Below are 21,302 nucleotides of genomic sequence, written 5' to 3' on the forward strand. Positions count from 1 at the left end.
TGCCCTTATCAGGAGATCGTCCAAGTAAGGGATAATTAATACGCCTTTTCTTCGTAGAAGAACCATCATTTCGGTCATTACCTTGGTAAAGACCCGAGGGGCCGTGGACAAACCAAACGGCAGCGTTTGAAACTGATAATGACAGTCTTGTATCACGAACCTGAGATACCCTTGGTGTGAGGGGTAAATTGGGACATGCAGATAAGCATCTTTTATGTCCAGGGACACCATGAAGTCCCCTTCTTCCAGATTCGCTATCACTGCTCTGAGTGACTCCATCTTGAACTTGAATTTCTGTATGTACAGGTTCAAGGATTTCAGATTTAGAATAGGTCTTACCGAACCGTCCGGCTTCGGTACCACAAATAGTGTGGAATAATACCCCTTTCCCTGTTGTAGGAGGGGTACCTTGACTATCACCTGCTGAGAATACAGCTTGTGAATGGCTTCCAATACCGTCGTCCTTTCTGAGGGAGACGTTGGTAAAGCAGACTTTAGGAACCGGCGAGGGGGAGACCTTTCGAACTCCAACATGTAACCCTGAGATACTATCTGCAGGATCCACGGGTCCACCTGTGAGCGAGCCCACTGATTGCTGAAAATCTTTAGTCGACCCCCCACCGCTCCTGAGTCCGCTTGTAAAGCCCCAGCGTCATGCTGATGGCTTTGTAGAACCCGGGGCGGGCTTCTGGTCCTGGGCAGGGGCTGCTTGCTGCCCTCTCTTACCCTTTCCTCTGCCTCGCGGCAGATAAGACTGTCCTTTTGCTCGCTTGTTTTTATAGGAGCGAAAGGACTGCGGCTGAAAAGACGGTGTCTTTTTCTGTTGGGAGGGGGTCAGAGGTAAAAAAGTGGATTTGCCGGCAGTTGCCGTGGCCACCAGATCCGATAGACCGACCCCAAATAATTCCTCTCCTTTATATGGTAATACTTCCATATGCCTTTTGGAATCCGCATCACCTGACCACTGTCGCGTCCATAAACTTCTTCTGGCAGATATGGACATCGCACTTACTCTTGATGCTAGAGTACAAATATCCCTCTGAGCATCTCGCATATAAAGAAACGCATCCTTTAATTGCTCTAGAGTCAATAAAATACTGTCCCTATCCAGGGTATCAATATTTTCAGTCAGGGAATCCAACCACACTACCCCAGCACTGCACATCCAGGCTGAGGCTATTGCCGGTCGCAGTATAACACCAGTATGAGTGTATATACTTTTCAGGGTAGTTTCCAGCCTCCTATCCGCTGGATCCTTGAGGGCGGCCGTATCAGGAGACGGCAACGCCACTTGCTTTGATAAACGTGTGAGCGCCTTATCCACCCTAGGGGGTGTTTCCCAGCGCGTCCTAACCTCTGGTGGGAAAGGGTATAATGCCAATAACTTCTTAGAAATTAGCAGTTTTCTATCTGGGTTAACCCACGCTTCATCACACACGTCATTCAATTCCTCTGATTCTGGAAAAGCTACAGGTAGTTTTTTCACCCCCCACATAATACCCCTTTTTGAGGTACCAGCAGTATCAGAGATCTGCAAAGCCTCCTTCATTGCCGTGATCATATAACGTGTGGCCCTGTTGGAAAATTCGTTTGTTTCTTCACCGTCGACACTAGATTCATCTGTGTCGGTACCCGTGTCGACTGACTGAGGTAAGGGACGTTTTACAGCCCCTGACGGTGTCAGACGCCTGAGCCGGTACTGACTGGTTTTCCGGCCGTCTCATTTCGTCTACTGACTTTTGTAATGTACTAACATTATCACGTAATTCCATAACTAAAGCCATCCATTCCGGTGTCGACTCCCTAGGGGGTGACATCACCATTACCGGCAATTGCTCTGCCTCCACACCAACATCGTCCTCATACATGTCGACACACACGTACCGACACACAGCAGCCACACAGGGAATGCTCTAATCGAAGACAGGACCCCCTTAGCCCTTTGGGGAGACAGAGGGAGAGTTTGCCAGCACACACCAAAAGCGCTATAAATGTATATAAACAACCCTAAAAGGTGTTGTTTTTGTTATAAGCGCTTTTAATATATAAATATCGCCAATTTATGCCCCCCTTCTCTTTGTTACCCTGTTTCTGTAGTGCAGTGCAGGGGAGAGTCCTGGGAGCCTTCCTCACAGCGGAGCTGAGCAGGAAAATGGCGCTGAGTGCTGAGGAGAATAAGCTCCGCCCCCTTTTCGGCGGGCTTTTCTCCCGGGTTTTGAGAAATCTGGCCTGGGTTAAATACATACATATAGCCTTAATGGCTATATGTGATGTATTCTTTGCCACTAAAGGTATTTAATATTGCTGCCCAGGGCGCCCCCAGCAGCGCCCTGCACCCTCCGTGACTGGTCAGTGAGAAGTGTGTAGCAACAATGGCGCACAGCTGCCGTGCTGTGCGCTACCTTCATGAAGACTGAAGAGTCTTCTGCCGCCTGTTTCCGGACCTCCGATCTTCAGCATCTGTAAGGGGGGTCGGCGGCGCGGCTCCGGGACGAACCCCAGGATGACCTGTGTTCCGACTCCCTCTGAAGCTATGTCCAGTAGCCTAAGACTCCAATCCATCCTGCACGCAGGTGAGTTGAAAATCTCTCCCCTAAGTCCCTCGATGCAGTGAGCCTGTTGCCAGCAGGACTCACTGAGATTTAAAACCTAAAAAAACTTTTTCTAAGCAGCTCTTTAGGAGAGCCACCTAGATTGCACCCTGCTCGGACGGGCACAAAAACCTAACTGAGGCTTGGAGGAGGGTCATAGGGGGAGGAGCCAGTACACACCATGTGATCCTAAAAGCTTTCTTTAGATGTGCCCTGTCTCCTGCGGAGCCGCTATTCCCCATGGTCCTGACGGAGTCCCCAGCATCCACTAGGACGTTAGAGAAAAAACAGAACTAGTTCAGCATAGAATGATTCTTAATTATCTCACGGCAGTAACAGGTGGATATTGTGTCACACTGGCAACGCAGTACGGCGTGAAATGTTGCACATATATAACGAATAGTACCGAGGACCCGGTCGAGGTCAAAGACCAAAAGATGGACGATATTCTCCAACTGAAGTGGGAATTTCGCAGGAGACACAATCTCACTCTTGCTGCTGTAGGTAATGAGCTGACTGGTTGGGTGTCATGGTTGAACCCGCGAAATTGGTTTTCTGGTTTAGGAGAATGGGCTCAAGGAGTCATAATGGATGTTGGGAAGTTTCTCCTATGTATCTTAGGTGTTGTCATATCAATTGGTTTGATATTTAGATGCGGTCAGGCTTTAATGAAGTGCAATCGTCGTACTAGGGTAATGAGTTTAAGGAGTGAGGAAACTGTAATTCCAATGGATTTGATTTATGACCCAAATGTAGAAACAATGATGTGATGAAAATGCGATTTCTACGGTCCGTTTCTTTCACCTGTTTTTCCGTTTTCTCCAAGGTAAAAAGACCCACTTGGACGAGGAATTTGATGAGCCGATATACAGACAACAGATGGATTAAAGAAGAAGTTTTGACAACCTGATACACAGATTTTTGATGAACTTTGCCATAGATCCCCAGTTTCCCTAGAAATTTTAAAATTACGCTAGCCCAACACGTTTGTAAATCTATGGACATTGACAAAGCTTTTGCTCGCACCTTATGGGCAAAAGCACAAAGAAGACTGCATTCAACAGACACCGAACAAGACTTCAACCGACAAACGTTCATTTACCTGACATAGAATACCACTGCATTTACCGTAATTATGTCTTTTCTTCATCTCTACAACCTTCAGGTAATTACACACATAGTATAGGGAATACAGGCACAGATATCAGCAATCACATATTCCCCCATTCATGTATCATCAACTAAAATGTGCTCCCCATTTTGTTACAACCAAAATCCGAAAAGAGCTCGGTAAAGTTTGACAGCCCATCCACAGACCCGTACCGCGGGATAAGAAGGAATTCAAATGTATACTTCGCAATACCTCGAAGCTTGATTTAAAACACGTACGGCACGATGATACATGACCCCCAAGCACGGATTCATACACACATGCTTCTGCTATCTCACTAGGTCATACCCTTTTCCTACCTTCTCCTCTCCTCCCCTACCCAACCATGTAAATGTATTAACCCCTGACATATATTTTTCTCTTTTTGAAATGTTTTAGGAAGTGGCAGTTATTGTTGACTGCCAAAGGGTGGACTGTCAAAGTCAGAAAAATATCTCTATGCACACTGCCATATTTGCACCTCACACAGGTCTGCGCTGCGCATGCGTGCGCTCTCCCGTGCGTGCGCATACTCGCTGTTGCGGGCACCCGCGGGCGCGCGGTATGTGCATTTACGGTAGAGTTCATGTGTTCGTAGCGTGCGACTCAATCGTTACACATTTTCACTATATAATGTATTTTGTAGATCATGGTCCCTTTGATAGAATCTGAAAGTTTGGTTAATATAGAATGTTCTTGAACAGAGAAATCCCCCTTTGTTTGATACGAAGGGTCAGACAGGAGTAATACAGTGGTGTTTAGTATCCATCGGAAGAGTATTTAATTAGCAATATTCCGGTGTTGGTTTGAAGCGGATTAATCGCTCGTGCGAATAATTATGGACATAAGAAGTTTATGTCCATTTACTATTATTTGCACTTAATTATCCATGCGGCGGGAAACCCAGTTTCCCTCCCACCTGAGCTGTTGGAAATAGTCACAGCCCACCTGTATGAATCAACCTATGACCTTTTGTTATAATGCGAGGAGGAATTCCTGTGTCCAATGAACAATGAGATTGTAGGGACCATTGAATTGTATTGTGTGTGGGGCATAAATAGACAAGCCGATCACATCCAGCTCTCACTCTTCAACGGTTATCATTGCTGAAAATCGGGAGCTGGATGTCCAGAGGCGCATGCGATCGTTTCCTTTGTGCGTAAGTTTTCTCTGCAATCATATTGTCTTTCCTTGTTGTTATGGGCCATATCTCTCTCTCTCTCTCTCTCTCTCTTCTCCTTTTTCTCTCGTAATCCCTTGAACGTAATAGTATTGTATTGTATTTCATGTATAGTTATCTGGTTAGGTAGTCTATGTTATATTGTAGTGTATGACTTGTATTGTGTTAATTCTTTTGCAAGTATATCATTCATAATATATATATATTAGGCGTTGGACCCTAAGCACGGTATCTGTGTATTTCTTATAGTGCTAAGTATTCTCAGAGCGTCGGTGACGCTCAAACAGCTTTTAAGTTAATAAGGTTACACTAGGTTGCATCTACACCCTATCTCTACACAAAGGTTTTACAGCATATTACATTGTTTATGGTTTAGATATAAAGGTTTAACATTGTGAGCGTCTGCGCCGCTCGTGATCTCCTCGTGGTCTCGAGCGTCCGCTACGCTGATAGCGTAGCATTACGGTAGTCGCTCACCTATAAGTGTGCCCGATACAAACAGCGTATTCTCGTGAGCGTCTGTATCGCTCGAGCAGCCCGCTCCCGATACAGCGTCCGTTACGCTATAGTGAACCATTACGTTAGTCGGCAGCCAATAGCGTGCCTGCCTGTGATCTCTTTTGTCGTGAGCGAACGTGACGCTTGAGCGTCTCGACCACGGCTAAGCGATTGTTACGTAACGAGCGTACCCTTACGGTACTCCATACATAAATAGCGTACAGTGTTCTTAGACCTCATAAAGGGTTTTATATAAGATAAATATTTAGCTTTATCAGGTAAGAAAACAGACTTTCCTCCCGTGGCCTCAGAAATCCATTTGTCCAATTCAGGACCAAACAACTTCTCGCCCCGTAAGGTAACGCCTCTATACCTCTTTTGACCTCCGACTCCACTTGCCAAGAGCGCAGCCAGAGTGCTCGTCGTGCTGTAACTAGCGACGATGAAAGGCGAGAAGTGAGCTGACAGACGTCAGTAGAAGCTGTACATACATAATCAGCAGCTTCCCAGATTTGATCAGCGAGAAGTATAAGGTGATCGTCACGTAGGGCAGACTTGAGTTCTGTTATCCATACCATTAGCGCCTTAGTTACCAAAATGCCAACCAACCCAGGTCTAAGCAGCACTCCTGCTGCTATATACATGGACTTTAGCATAGCTTCTATTTTACGGTCTGAAGGGTCTTTAAGCGTAGTAGCCGTTGGGACTGGTATGGTTAATTTCTTTGTAAGTTTAGACACAGACGAATCTACCAATGGCGGATTCTCCCATGTAGCTGTCACAGACTCTGGAAACGGGTAACTAGACTTAAATCTGCGAAGTATAGAAAACCGCTTATCCGGATTCTTTCGTGTTTCTAGTAACATCTTTTCTCTATCGTCCTAGTGGATGCTGGGGTTCCTGAAAGGACCATGGGGAATAGCGGCTCCGCAGGAGACAGGGCACAAAAGTTAAGCTTTAGGATCAGGTGGTGTGCACTGGCTCCTCCCCCTATGACCCTCCTCCAAGCCTCAGTTAGGATACTGTGCCCGGACGAGCGTACACAATAAGGAAGGATTTTGAATCCCGGGTAAGACTCATACCAGCCACACCAATCACACTGTACAACCTGTGATCTGAACCCAGTTAACAGCATGATAACAGCGGAGCCTCTGAAAAGATGGCTCACAACAATAATAACCCGATTTTTGTTTAACAATAACTATGTACGAGTATTGCAGACAATCCGCACTTGGGATGGGCGCCCAGCATCCACTACGGACTACGAGAAATAGAATTATCGGTAAGTAAATTCTTATTTTCTCTGACGTCCTAAGTGGATGCTGGGGACTCCGTAAGGACCATGGGGATTATACCAAAGCTCCCAAACGGGCGGGAGAGTGCGGATGACTCTGCAGCACCGAATGAGAGAACTCCAGGTCCTCCTCAGCCAGGGTATCAAATTTGTAGAATTTTGCAAACGTGTCTGCCCCTGACCAAGTAGCAGCTCGGCCAAGTTGTAAAGCCGAGACCCCTCGGGCAGCCGCCCAAGATGAGCCCACCTTCCTTGTGGAATGGGCATTTACATATTTTGGCTGTGGCAGGCCTGCCACAGAATGTGCAAGCTGAATTGTACTACACATCCAACTAGCAATCGTCTGCTTAGAAGCAATAGCACCCCGTTTGTTGGGTGCATACAGGATAACAGCAAGTCAGTTTTCCTGGAAACATATATTTTCAGGGCCCTGACAACATCTAGCAACTTGGAGTCCTCCAAGTCCCTAGTATCCGCAGGTACCACAATAAGCTGGTTCAGGTGAAACGCTGACACCACCTTAGGGAGAAACTGGGGACGAGTCCGCAGCTCTGCCCTGTCCGAATGGACAATCAGATATGGGCTTTTGTGAGACAAAGCCGCCAATTCTGACACTCGCCTGGCCGAGGCAAGGGCCAACAGCATGGTCACTTTCCATGCGAGATATTTCAAATCCACAGATTTGAGCGGTTTAAACCAATGTGATTTGAGGAATCCCAGAACTACGTTGAGATCCCACAGTGCCACTGGAGGCACAAAAGGGGGTTGTATATGCAGTACTCCCTTGACAAACTTCTGGACTTCAGGAACTGAAGCCAATTCTTTCTGGAAGAAAATCGACAGGGCCGAAATTTGAACCTTAATGGACCCCAATTTGAGGCACATAGACACTCCTGTTTGCAGGAAATGTAGGAATCGACCGAGTTGAAATTCCTCCGTGGGGGCCTTCCTGGCCTCACACTATGCAACATATTTTCGCCAAATGCGGTGATAATGTTGTGTGGTCACCTCCTTCCTGGCTCTGACCAGGGTAGGGATGACCTCTTCCGGAATGCCTTTTTCCCTTAGGATCCGGCGTTCAACCGCCATGCCGTCAAACGCAGCCGCGGTAAGTCTTGGAACAGACATGATCCTTGCTGAAGCAAGTCCCTTCTTAGTATCTCTTGAAGTTCCGGGTACCAAGTCCTTCTTGGCCAATCCGGAGCCACGAGTATAGTTCTTACTCCTCTCCTTCTTATAATTCTCAGTACCTTGGGTATGAGAGGCAGAGGAGGGAACACATACACCGACTGGTACACCCACGGTGTTACCAGAGCGTCCCAGCTATTGCCTGAGGGTCTCTTGACCTGGCGCAATACCTGTCCAGTTTTTTGTTCAGACGGGACGCCATCATGTCCACCTTTGGTCTTTCCCAACAGTTCACAATCATGTGGAAGACTTCCAGATGAAGTCTCCACTCTCCCGGGTGGAGGTCGTGCCTGCTGAGGAAGTCTGCTTCCCAGTTGTCCACTCCCGGAATGAACACCGCTAACAGTGTTATCACATGATTTTTCGCCCAGCGAAGAATCCTTGCTGCCATTGCCCTCCTGCTTCTTGTGCCGCCCTGTCTGTTTACGTGGGCGACTGCCGTGATGTTGTCCGACTGGATCAGCACCGGTTGACATTGAAGCAGAGGTCTTCCTAGGCTCAGAGCATTGTAAATTGCCCTTAGCTCCAGTATATTTATGTGGAGAGAAGTCTCCAGACTTGACCACACTCCTTGGAAATTTCTTCCCTGTGTGACTGCTCCCCAGCCTCTCAGGCTGGCATCCGTGGTCACCAGGACCCAGTCCTGAATGCCGAATCTGCTGCCCTCTAGTAGATGAGCACTCTGCAGCCACCACAGAAGAGACACCCTTGTCCTTGGAGACAGGATTATCCGCTGATGCATCTGAAGATGCGATCCGGACCATTCGTCCAGCAGATCCCACTGAAAAATTATTTCGTGAAATCTGCCGAATGGAATCGCTTCGTAAGAAGCCACCATTTTTCCCAGGACTCTTGTGCATTGATGCACTGACACTTGGCCTGGTTCTAGGAGGTTCCTAACTAGCTCGGATAACTCCCAGGCTTTCTCCTCCGGGAGAAACACCTTTTTCTGGACTGTGTCCAGAATCATCCCTAGTAACAGCAGACGTGTCGTCGGAATCAGCTGCGATTTTGGAATATTTAGAATCCACCCGTGCTGTCGTAGAACCACTTGAGATAGTGCTACTCCGACCTCCAACTGTTCTCTGGACCTTGCCCTTATCAGGAGATCGTCCAAGTAAGGGATAATTAAGACGCCTTTTCTTTGAAGAAGAATCATCATTTCGGCCATTACCTTGGTAAAGACCCGGGGTGCCGTGGACAATCCAAACGGCAGCGTCTGAAACGGATAGTGACAGTTCTGTACCACGAACCTGAGGTACCCTTGGTGAGAAGGGCAATTTGGGACATGGAGGTAAGCATCCTTGATGTCCAGGGACACCATATAGTCCCCTTCTTCCTGGTTCGCTATCACTGCTCTGAGTGACTCCATCTTGATTTGAACCTTTGTATGTAAGTGTTCAAAGATTTCAGATTTAGAATAGATCTCACCGAGCCGTCTGGCTTCAGTACCACAAATAGTGTGGAATAATACCCCTTTCCTTGTTGTAGGAGGGGTACTTTGATTATCACCTGCTGGGAATACAGCTTGTGAATTGTTTCCAATAATGCCTCCCTGTCGGAGGGAGACGTTGGTAAAGCAGATTTCAGGAACCTGCGAGGGGGAGACGTCTCGAATTTCCAATCTGTACCCCTGGGATACTACTTGTAGGATCCAGGGGTCCACTTGCGAGTGAGCCCACTGCGCGCTGAAACTCTTGAGACGACCCCCCCCCACCACACCTGAGTCCGCTTGTACGGCCCCAGCGTCATGCTGAGGACTTGGCAGAAGCGGTGGAGGGCTTCTGTTCCTGGGAAGGGGCTGCCTGCTGCAGTCTTCTTCCGTTCCTCTACCCCTGGGCAGATATGACTGGCCTTTTGCCCGCTTGCCCTTATGGGGACGAAAGGACTGAGGCTGAAAAGACGGTGTCTTTTTCTGCTGAGATGTGACTTGGGGTAAAAAGGTGGATTTTCCAGCTGTTGCCGTGGCCACCAGGTCCGATGGACCGACCCCAAATAACTCCTCCCCTTTATACGGCAATACTTCCATGTGCCGTTTGAAATCTGCATCACCTGACCACTGTCGTGTCCATAAACATCTTCTGGCAGACATGGACATCGCACTTACTCTTGATGCCAGAGTGCAAATATCCCTCTGTGCATCTCGTATATATAGAAATGCATCCTTTAAATGCTCTATAGTCAATAAAATACTGTCCCTGTCAAGGGTATCAATATTTTCAGTCAGGGAATCCGACCAAGCCACCCCAGCGCTGCACATCCAGGCTGAGGCGATCGCTGGTCGCAGTATAACACCAGTATGTGTGTATATACTTTTTAGGATATTTTCCAGCCTCCTATTAGCTGGCTCCTTGAGGGCGGCTGTATCTGGAGACGGTAACGCCACTTGTTTTGATAAGCGTGTGAGCGTCTTTAATTTTCTATTGGGGGAAACCCACGCATCATCACACACTTTATTTAATTTATCTGATTCAGGAAAAACTACAGGCAGTTTTTTCACACCCCACATAATACCCTTTTTTGTGGTACTTGTAGTATCAGAAATATGTAACACCTCCTTCATTGCCCTTAACATGTGTGGCCCTAATGGAAAATACGTTTCTTTCTTCACCGTCGACACTGGAGTCAGTGTCCGTGTCTGTGTCTGTGTCGACCGACTGAGGTAATGGGCGTTTTAAAGCCCCTGACGGTGTTTGAGACGCCTGGACAGGTACTAATTGGTTTGCCGGCCGTCTCATGTCGTCAACCGACCTTGCAGCTTGTTGACATTATCACGTAATTCCCTAAATAAACCATCCATTCCGGTGTCGACTCCCTAGAGAGTGACATCACCATTACAGGCAATTGCTCCGCCTCCTCACCAACATCGTCCTCATACATGTCGACACACACGTACCGACACACAGCACACACACAGGGAATGCTCTGATAGAGGACAGGACCCCACTAGCCCTTTGGGGAGACAGAGGGAGAGTTTGCCAGCACACACCAAAACGCTATAATTTTACAGGGACAACCTTATATAAGTGTTTTCCCTTATAGCATCTTAATATGTAATAATATCGCCACAAAAATGCCCCCCCTCTCTGTTTTAACCCTGTTTCTGTAGTGCAGTGCAGGGGAGAGCCTGGGAGCCTTCCCACCAGCAGTTCTGTGAGGGAAAATGGCGCTGTGTGCTGAGGAGAATAGGCCCCGCCCCCTTTTCGGCGGGCTTCTTCTCCCGTTTTTCTGACAACCTGGCAGGGGTTAAATACATCCATATAGCCCCAGGGGCTATATGTGATGTATTTTTAGCCAGCATAGGTACTTTCATTGCTGCCCAGGGCGCCCCCTCAAGCGCCCTGCACCCTCAGTGACCGTTGGTGTGAAGTGTGCTGAGAGCAATGGCGCACAGCTGCAGTGCTGTGCGCTACCTTAAGAAGACTGGGAAGTCTTCAGCCGCCGATTTCTGGACCTCTTCTCTCTTCAGCATCTGCAAGGGGGCCGGCGGCGCGGCTCCGGTGACCCATCCAGGCTGTACCTGTGATCGTCCCTCTGGAGCTAGTGTCCAGTAGCCTAAGAAGCCAATCCATCCTGCACGCAGGTGAGTTCACTTCTTCTCCCCTAAGTCCCTCGATGCAGTGAGCCTGTTGCCAGCAGGACTCACTGAAAATAAAAAACCTAACAAAACTTTTACTCTAAGCAGCTCTTTAGGAGAGCCACCTAGATTGCACCCTTCTCGGCCGGGCACAAAGATCTAACTGAGGCTTGGAGGAGGGTCATAGGGGGAGGAGCCAGTGCACACCACCTGATCCTAAAGCTTTTACTTTTGTGCCCTGTCTCCTGCGGAGCCGCTATTCCCCATGGTCCTTACGGAGTCCCCAGCATCCACTTAGGACGTCAGAGAAATAGTACTAAGGTGTCTCTATATATATATATATATATATATATATATATATATATATATCTGGCCAAGTGCAGTGCACGCCAGTAATATATGAAATATGATCCCAAATTCCCACTAACACCCCTGCGCCTCCGGTGGAGTAGAGATGTAGTACAGGAACGTTCTGGAATCACAACAGGAAGAAACAGGAAGCATGGTTAAAATGGCCCCCATGCCATGCTTTCAGTTCTGACCACAGTGCAAGGTATACCTTATAACCTTTAACTAGCGCAGCAAAGGAACCCATTAATATAGGCTTAACAGCCTATGTCAGTATTGTAACCCCCGCAGTGTCAATGATATCCATGCAGCCTTACTGTCCCCCCCTTCTCCCCCCCCCCCGCTGTGGCTCGGGTACCGCTGTCTGAGCGGGAGTTACCAGGCGCGGGTATCCGGCAGGCCGAGATCGGGTGCAGGGAGCCGGGGAGCGCTGCAGTGGGGAGCGGTCCTGCAGCGGCGGCCGGCGGGGAGCGGACATGGCGGCGCTGGTCGGAGCGGTTGCCGGGGCGGCCGGCTCTGTGAACATTGTCCCCACACAGCGGGGCGGCAGCGTGCGCTGACTGCCCCGTCCCCCCAGCATACCTGACTCCAGTAGCGATGGCTGTGACGGGGCTTCTATCTGTAAGCTCCATCCAGCTCTTGCAGCAGTCAGTGGGCTGCGTGTGGCTGTGAGGGTGCTCTTTATGAGGACCGACACGCCATGCGCTGCCTCAGTGCAGCGGCACTATCCCGGACCCACGTTTTTACAGAAACTGGGAAGGGATGTGCTGTAAAAATAAGAATTTACTCACCGGTAATTCTATTTCTCGTAGTCCGTAGTGGATGCTGGGAACTCAGTAAGGACCATGGGGAATAGCGGGCTCCGAAGGAGGCTGGGCACTCTAGAAAGATCTTAGACTACCTGGTGTGCACTGGCTCCTCCCACTATGACCCTCCTCCAAGCCTCAGTTAGGTACTGTGCCCGGACGAGCGTACACAATAAGGAAGGATTTTGAATCCCGGGTAAGACTCATACCAGCCACACCAATCACACCGTACAACTCGTGATATGAAACACAGTTAACAGTATGAAACAATAGAGCCTCTCAACAGATGGCTCAACAATAACCCGATTTAGTTAACCATAACTATGTACAAGTATTGCAGATAAACCGCACTTGGGATGGGCGCCCAGCATCCACTACGGACTACGAGAAATAGAATTACCGGTGAGTAAATTCTTATTTTCTCTAACGTCCTAGTGGATGCTGGGAACTCCGTAAGGACCATGGGGATTATACCAAAGCTCCCAAACGGGCGGGAGAGTGCGGATGACTCTGCAGCACTGAATGAGAGAACTCCAGGTCCTCCTCAGCCAGGGTATCAAATTTGTAGAATTTTTGCAAACGTGTTTGCCCCTGACCAAGTAGCTGCTCGGCAAAGTTGTAAAGCCGAGACCTCTCGGGCAGCCGCCCAAGATGAGCCCACCTTCCTTGTGGAATGGGCATTGACAGATTTTGGCTGTGGCAGGCCTGCCACAGTATGTGCAAGCTGAATTGTACTACAAATCCAACGAGCAATAGTCTGCTTAGAAGCAGGAGCACCCAGCTTGTTAGGTGCATATAGGATAAACAGCGAGTCAGATTTTCTGACTCTAGTTGTTCTGGAAACATATATTTTCAGTGCCCTGACAACGTCTAGCAACTTGGAGTCCTCCAAGTCCCTAGTAGCCTAGGCACCACAATAGGCTGGTTCAGGTGAAACGCTGACACCACCTTTGGGAGAAACTGGGGACGAGTCCTCAATTCTGCCCTATCCATATGGAAAATCAAATAAGGGCTTTTACAAGACAAAGCCGCCAACTTTGATACTCGCCTGGCAGAAGCCAAGGCCAATAACATAACCACCTTCCACGTGAGATATTTCAAATCCACGGTTTTTAGTGGTTCAAACCAATGTGATTTTAAGAAACTCAACACCACGTTGAGATCCCAAGGTGCCACAGGAGGCACAAACGGGGGCTGACTCTGCAGCACTCCTTTTATAAATGTCTGAACTTCAGGTACTGAAGCTAGTTCTTTTTGAAAGAAAATCGACAGAGCCGAGATCTGTACCTTAATGGAACCCAATTTAAGGCCCATAGTCACTCCTGCTTGCAGGAAATGCAGAAATCGACCTAGTTGAAATTCCTCTGTTGGGGCCCTTTCGGCCTCACACCATGCAACATATTTTCGCCATATGCGGTGATAATGAGTTGCTGTAACCTCTTTCCTGGCTTTAGTAAGCGTAGGAATGACTTCCTCCGGAATGCCCTTTTCCTTCAGGATCCGGCGTTCAACCGCCATGCCGACAAACGTAGCTGCGGTAAGTCTTGGAACAGACAGGGCCCCTGCTGCCGCAGGTCCTGTCTGAGTGGCAGAGGTCATGGGTCCTCTGATATAAATTCTTGAAGTTCTGGGTACCAAGCTCTTCTTGGCCATCCACGAGTATCGTTCTTACTCCTCGCCTTCTTATTATTCTCAGTACCTTTGGTATGAGAGGCAGAGGGGAGAACACATAAACCGACTGGTACACCCACGGTGTTACCAGAGCGTCCATAGCTATCGCCTGAGGGTCCCTTGACCCGGTGCAATATCTTTTATAGCTTTTTGTTGAGGCGGGACGCCATCATGTCCACCTGTGGCCTTTCCCAATGGTGTACAATCCTATTGGAAGACTTCTGGAGGAAGTCCCCATTCTCCCGGGTGGAGGTCGTGTCTGTTGAGAAGATCTGCTTCCCAGTTGTCCACTCCGGGAATGAACACTGCTGACAGTGCTAACACATGATTTTCCGCCTATCGGAGAATCCTTGTGGCTTCTGCCATCGCCATCCTGCTTCTTGTGCCGCCCTGTTGGTTTACATGGGCGACTGCCGTGATGTTGTCTGATTGGATCAGTACCGGCTGGTTTTGAAGCAGAGGCCTTGCCGGCCTCAGGGCATTGTAAATGGCCCTCAGGTCCAGAATATTTATGTGTAGGGAAATAACCTGACTTGACCAAAGTCCCTGGAAATTTCTTCCCTGTGTGACTGCCTCCCAGCCTCAAAGGCTGGAATCCATGGTCACTAGGACCTAGTCCTGTATGCCGAACCTGCGGCCCCCTTGAAGATGGGCACTCTGCAGCCACCACAGTAGAGATACCCTGGTCCTTGGAGACAGGGTTATCAGCCTATGCATCGGAAGATGCGATCCGGACCACTTGTCCAACAGGTCCCTCTGAAAAGTTCTTGTATGGAACCTGCCTAATGGGATTGCTTCGTAGGAAGCTACCATTTTTCCCAGGACTCGCGTGCAATGATGCACCGCTACCTATTTTGGCTTCAGGAGGTCTCTGACTAGAGATGACAACTCCTTGGCTTTCTCCTCCGGGAGAAACACTATTTCTGGTTTATGTCCAGAACCATCCCCAGGAACAGTAGACGTGTCATAGGAACCAGCTGTGACTTTGGACTGTTTAGAATCCAACCATGCTGTTGTAGCACTTTCCAAAATAGTGCTACCCCGACTACCAACTGCTCCTTGGACTTCGCCCTTATAACGAGATTGTCCAAGTACGGGATAACTACAACTCCCTTTTTTTGAAGGAGTATCAACATTTCGGCCATTACCTTGATAAAACACCCTCGGTGCCATGTACAGTCCAAACGGCAGTGTCTGGACTTGGTAATGGTAATCCTGTACCACAAATCTGAGGTACTCCTGGCGAGGATGGTAAATGGGGACATGCAGGTAAGCATGCTTGATGTCCCAGGATACCATGTAATCCCCCTCGTCCAGGCTTGGAATAACCGCCCTGAGCGATTCCATCTTGAACTTGAATTTTTGTGTTCAAGGATTTTAAATATAAAATGGGTCACACCGAACCATGCGGTTTCGGTACCCCAACCCGTGTGGAATAGTAACCCCGTCCATGTTGAAGTAGGGGCACCTTGAGTATTACCTGCTGGGAATACCGCTTATTAATTGCCTCTCGCACAGCCTCCCTGCCTGAGGGAGTTGTCAGCAAGGCATATTTTAGGAAACGGCTGGGGGGAGACATCTCGAATTCCAGCTTGTACCCCTGAAATACTACTTGAAAGAAACAGGGATCCACCTGTGAGCGAGCCCACTAATTGCTGAAATTTTTGAGACGGCCCCCCACCGTACCTGGCTACACCTGTGGAGCACCCGCGTCATGGTGTGGCCTCACAGGAGGCGGGGGAAGAATCTTGATTCTGGGAACAGGCTGACTGGTGCAGCTTTTTTCCCTCTACCCTTGTCTCTGTACAGAAAGGAAGCGCCATTTGTTTCTGAAGCCGAAAGGACTGTACCTTTGTCTGTGAGGAAACCTGAGGTAAAATTATTTCTTCCCAGCAGTTGCTGTGGATACGAGGTCCCAGAGACCATCCCCAAATAATTCCTCACCCTTATAAGGCTCTCTATGCGCTTTTTAAGTCAGCATCACCTGTCCAGTGACAGGTCTCTAATACCCTCCTGACAGAATGGACATTACATTTATTTTGGATGCCAGCCGGCAAAATATCCCTCTGTGCATCCCCCATATATAAGACGACGTCTTTAATATGTTTTTATGTTTGCCAACTAGTATCCCTGTTTGACAGGGTCACCGACCACGCTGCAGCAGCACTATCTGCAGGTCTCAGTCTAGTACCTGAGTGTGTAAATACAGACTTCAGGATAGCCTCCTGTTTTTTATCAACAGGTACCTATTAAAGTGGCCGTATCCTAAGACGGCAGTGCCACCTTTTTTGACAAACGTGTGAGCGCCTTATCCACCCTAGGAGATATCTCCCAGCGTAACTTATCCACCTGGCGGGAAAGGGTACGCCATCAGTAACTTTTTATAAATTACCAGTTTCTTAACGGGGGAACCCACGCTTTCACACACTTCATTTATTCATCTGATGGGGGAACAAAACACTGCCTGTTTTTTCTCCCCAAACCTAAAACCCATTTTTAGAGGTGCTTGGGTTAAAGTCAGAAATGTATAACACATTTTTTATTGCCGGGATCACGTCACGGATGTTCCTAGTGGATTGTGTATATGTCTCCACCTTGTCGACACTGGAGTCAGACTCCGTGTCGACATCTGTGTCTGCCATCTGAGAGAGCGGGCGTTTTTGAGCCCCTGATGGCCTTTGAGACGCCTGGGCAGGCGCGGGCTGCGAAGCCGGCTGTCCCACAGCTGTTACGTCATCCACCCTTTTATGTAAGGAGTTGACACTGTCGGTTAATACCTTTCACCTATCCATTCACTCTGGTGTCGGCCCCACAGGGGGCGACATCACATATATCGGCCTCTGTTCTGTCACCATATAAGCCTCCTCATTCAACATGTCGACACAGCCGTACCGACACACCGCAGACACACAGGGAATGCTCTAAACGAGGACAGGACCCACAAAAGCCCTTTGGGGGGACAGAGTAAGAGTATGCCAGCACACACCAGAGCGCTATATATATACAGGGACTAACTGAGTTATGTCCCTAATAGCTTTTATATAATATACTGTATACAGTGCCAATTTTAATGCCCCCCCTCTCTTTTCCCTCTTACTGTGCAGGGAAGAGCCAGGGAGCTTCCCTCCAGCCGAGCTGTGAGGGAAAAATGGCGCCAGTGTGCTGAGGAGATAGGCTCCGCCCCTTTTTCGCGGCCTATTCTCCCGTTTTTTATGGAATTCTGGCAGGGGTATTTACCTCATATATAGCCCCTGGGGCCATATATTGAGGTATTTTAGCCAGCCAAGGTGTTTTTATTGCTGCCTCAGGGCGCCCCCCCCAGCGCCCTGCACCCTCAGTGACCGGAGTGTGAAGTGTGTGAGAGGAGCAATGGCGCACAGCTGCAGTGCTGTGCGCTACCTTGGTGAAGACAGAGTCTTCATGCCGCCGATTTTCCGGACCATCTTCTTGCTTCTGGCTCTGTAAGGGGGACGGCGGCGCGGCTCCGGGACCGAACATCAAGGCTGGGCCTGCGGTCGATCCCTCTGGAGCTAATGGTGTCCAGTAGCCTAAGAAGCCCAATCCGGCTGCAAGCAGGCGAGTTCGCTTCTTCTCCCCTTAGTCCCTCGCTGCAGTGAGCCTGTTGCCAGCAGGTCTCACTGAAAATAACAAATTCTAAGACTATAACTTTCTAAGAGCTCAGGAGAGCCCCTAGTGTGCATCCAACCTCGGCCGGGCACGAAATCTAACTGAGGCTTGGAGGAGGGTCATAGTGGGAGGAGCCAGTGCACACCAGGTAGTCTAAGATCTTTCTAGAGTGCCCAGCCTCCTTCGGAGCCCGCTATTCCCCATGGTCCTTACGGAGTTCCCAGCATCCACTAGGACGTTAGAGAAAAGTAAAAATTAAAAATATTCAAAAGAAGTGTGGTTTAAGCTCCACACAAGCCTTGTTGCTACTATGAGCATAGAAAAAACACTGAGGTACTCTGGGATATGGAGGGGAGGAGAGTTCTAAATTTGAATATTCAGTGCCTTGTTCCTGCGGAAACCGTCCATATCCCAAGAGTACTCCAGTGACCCCTAGTGGATGAGAAAGAAATAAGGATCACTGGGGATGGGGACACTTCCAGTAAGAGAGCATTAAGGGGCATATTAAATTGTGCGTTCTTTTTTTTCCTATTCAATTGAAGGTGAGAAAATGAATCAAGGTAGAATTCTATAGAAATCACTGTGTCTTTTTTCTCACACCCCCAAAACAAGTCTGAGTTTTCCCTGTCTGCGTGATCCTGCCGACCGACACACATATACACGCACATTAATAAATAAATATATATATATATATATATATATATATATATATATATATATATATAATGTGTCTGTTCATGGTGAGCTCTGACATCGCATCAATGCTCATTAATAAAACTTGTGACAAAGAGAAAGGCATAATGTATCCTCTGCTGGTGATTATTACGGATATTAGGCGTCACCTCCGGTATCAGCGACCTGTAATACTCACACACATCACAGCAGGAGCGCATTACCCCATATGGTACAGTGCAGTAGATTAGAGAGGTGGCACCCCCCGATAGCAGAATTATCCATCACCTATAGATTAATGGGCTCGGGCATACCTGTACCATGGTCACTGCTGTCTCTTACCTGGCTTTCCGTGCTGGTTGATTTCAAGAAGGACATTACTGATGAGATCCAGATCAGGGACACAGTCTTCAAGCATCTGTTAAAATAAAAGGGGGAGAGACTTAAGCCGTCTGTGACACGGGAGTAATGGGCGGTAATACTGGGCTGACCTTGGCATAAAGCGGACAGCTAATAGTGGCTCGTCTGTGCCACATGTAAGCAATAGCTGTAGGTTCTGACGGAATGTAACCTCACTATACAAATATAAATCATTATCTGTGAGCGTAATACGGAAACCACACACGTGCTGTGGTTCTCTGGCTGCGTGGCGCCATCTAGTGGAGCGTGGGGGCTGTATCTGTGAACACTAAGCCAGAAAAGGTTTGTACTTTAAGTGCAGTTATCAGCGTGCCATAGTGTCCACCAATTCCCATGCCAGTGTGTTAGAGGTTCCACCCCAGAGAGAACTCAGCCCTTAGTGGAAGGAAGTCCGCTCCGTGGGTCACAGCCCAGCCACGTTCTATTCATGCACCCTCCCGGTGTCACCGCACCACACGGTCACATTTATAACACAACCAGATGACAATCCTACGTACATATTTCAGGGGGTGATGGGGCGGAATGACCGCTCAGCAGCATCACATCCGGACAGATAACATGAACAAGACAAGATAATGACCCAATGACCTTACCTGCCGGGTCTGATAGTGAGGTTTCTCGATCATCGACAAGACGTCCTCCAAATAATGCTCCTTTACAGGGTACATAAACCCCGGTACTCTGACAATCGGGCAGTTCCCAAAGTACCGGGAGATGCGCTCATTGTCCCCCGTGGCGCTCATCAGGACCACCTTGATGTTTGGGTTCAGCTCCTGAACATGTTTCAACAGAATCAGAAGAAAATCTGTGTTCACGTCCCTCTCGTGGACTTCATCCACCACCACGTGGCTCACCCCTTCCAGGCCCGGGTTACTCTGCAGCTTCTTCAGGAGCACACCCACAGTACAGAAGAGGGCGGCACCCCCACGGGGCGGCAGACTGCTCTCCAGCCTGACCTGGTAACCCACATTGCGACGTAGGCCGGGACCCAACTCATAGCCCACGCGGTGAGCTACAGACACCGCACTGATCCTGCGGGGCTGGGTGATCAGTATGTTACAGTGATACCCCTGCCCGCTCAGGATAGCCTCCTCCAGAATGAAGCGTGGGATACGAGTTGTCTTCCCGCACCCAGTGTCTCCTGCAATTACCACCACCGGATTGCTTTGTATGGTGGACACTATAGCCTCGCGATGTCTGTCTGCCGGCAACTCCTGCAGAACTTTCCCCTGATTGTCCCTCCATGTGTTCTCCAGCATGTGGCTGGCGTGTAAGGCTTTGTCCTCCGACAGAGGGCTGTATTGGTGGCCTGTGATAGGATCGCTGAAAGTGCTGGGCGCGTCATACGATTCGTCTGAGGTTTCCATCTGCGACGCAGCGTAGTCCTCCTCCGGGTAACCTGACTCTGCAGGAGTATCTAAAGGATACTGAGACAGAGGATGGAATTATCAGTGACTGCTCATCTACCCATATATCATGCCCTGTTACTATGTCACAGGGCGGCTGGATTATTAACTACCAGTTATATTACAACCATGACCCAGATGTGCTAGATCACAGGTTCTCAAACTCGGTCCTCAGGAACCCCACACAGTGCATGTTTTTCAGGTAACCCAGCAGGTGCACAGGTGTATTAATTACTCACTGACACATTTTAAAAGGTCCACAGGTGGCGCTAATTATTTCACTTGCAATCCTGTGAGGAGACCTGGAAAACATGCACCGTGTGGGGTCCTGAGGACCGAGTTTGAGAACCTGCGTGCTAGATCATCCAATATAACAGCAAGTATAGACAGAGGATCCTGTAGGAACCCTGAAAACACAGACTAGGAATAAAATATTTCCAGGGTCTCAACAGCTCAGAACATGAAATTCAAACAAATCATCTACATTTCAGTTTTATAAAGCAGGGGGGGTGGATGGGGGGAAACGCACAGAAACTCCTCACATCAGCTCTGCTACAGTAGGAGGTAAGCTATAAAGGGGCATCAACATGCAGCCCTTCAGCGGCTGTGGAACTGCTATTGCAGCATGACTCAGCAAAACACATAGAGGGCATGCTGGGATGTGTAGTTCCGAAGCAGATGGAGGGCCGAATGATGAATACCCCTGCTATAGAGGTTATATAAAATGGGAGTTCCGTACTTACGTGTAAATCTACTCGCCCATTGGGTGACACTGGAAGCACCATGTATCTTTTCCCTCTGCGCCCCAGAGTTTGCCTGGGACCCAGACAGAGGTACAGAACGAGAGGGAGGAGGAAAACGGTCAGAGAAACCA

The 21,302-nt window shown here is 48.7% G+C and overlaps 1 protein-coding gene across 1 annotated transcript in view; it reads right to left on the reverse strand.

The window, feature by feature from the left end:
• Positions 1-21,302, reverse strand: part of DHX30 (DExH-box helicase 30) — a 95,686-nt gene that overhangs the window by 46,309 nt on the left and 28,075 nt on the right. Inside the window, exons 8-9 of the mRNA XM_063924575.1 lie at positions 19,616-20,449; positions 18,945-19,020 (exon numbers count right to left, since the gene is read on the reverse strand). Of these exons, the coding sequence (XP_063780645.1) occupies positions 18,945-19,020; positions 19,616-20,449 (910 nt within the window). The remainder of the gene's footprint in view (positions 1-18,944; positions 19,021-19,615; positions 20,450-21,302) is intronic.

The sequence above is a fragment of the Pseudophryne corroboree genome, chromosome 5 (assembly GCF_028390025.1).
Source record: "Pseudophryne corroboree isolate aPseCor3 chromosome 5, aPseCor3.hap2, whole genome shotgun sequence".
Lineage (NCBI taxonomy): Eukaryota > Metazoa > Chordata > Amphibia > Anura > Myobatrachidae > Pseudophryne > Pseudophryne corroboree.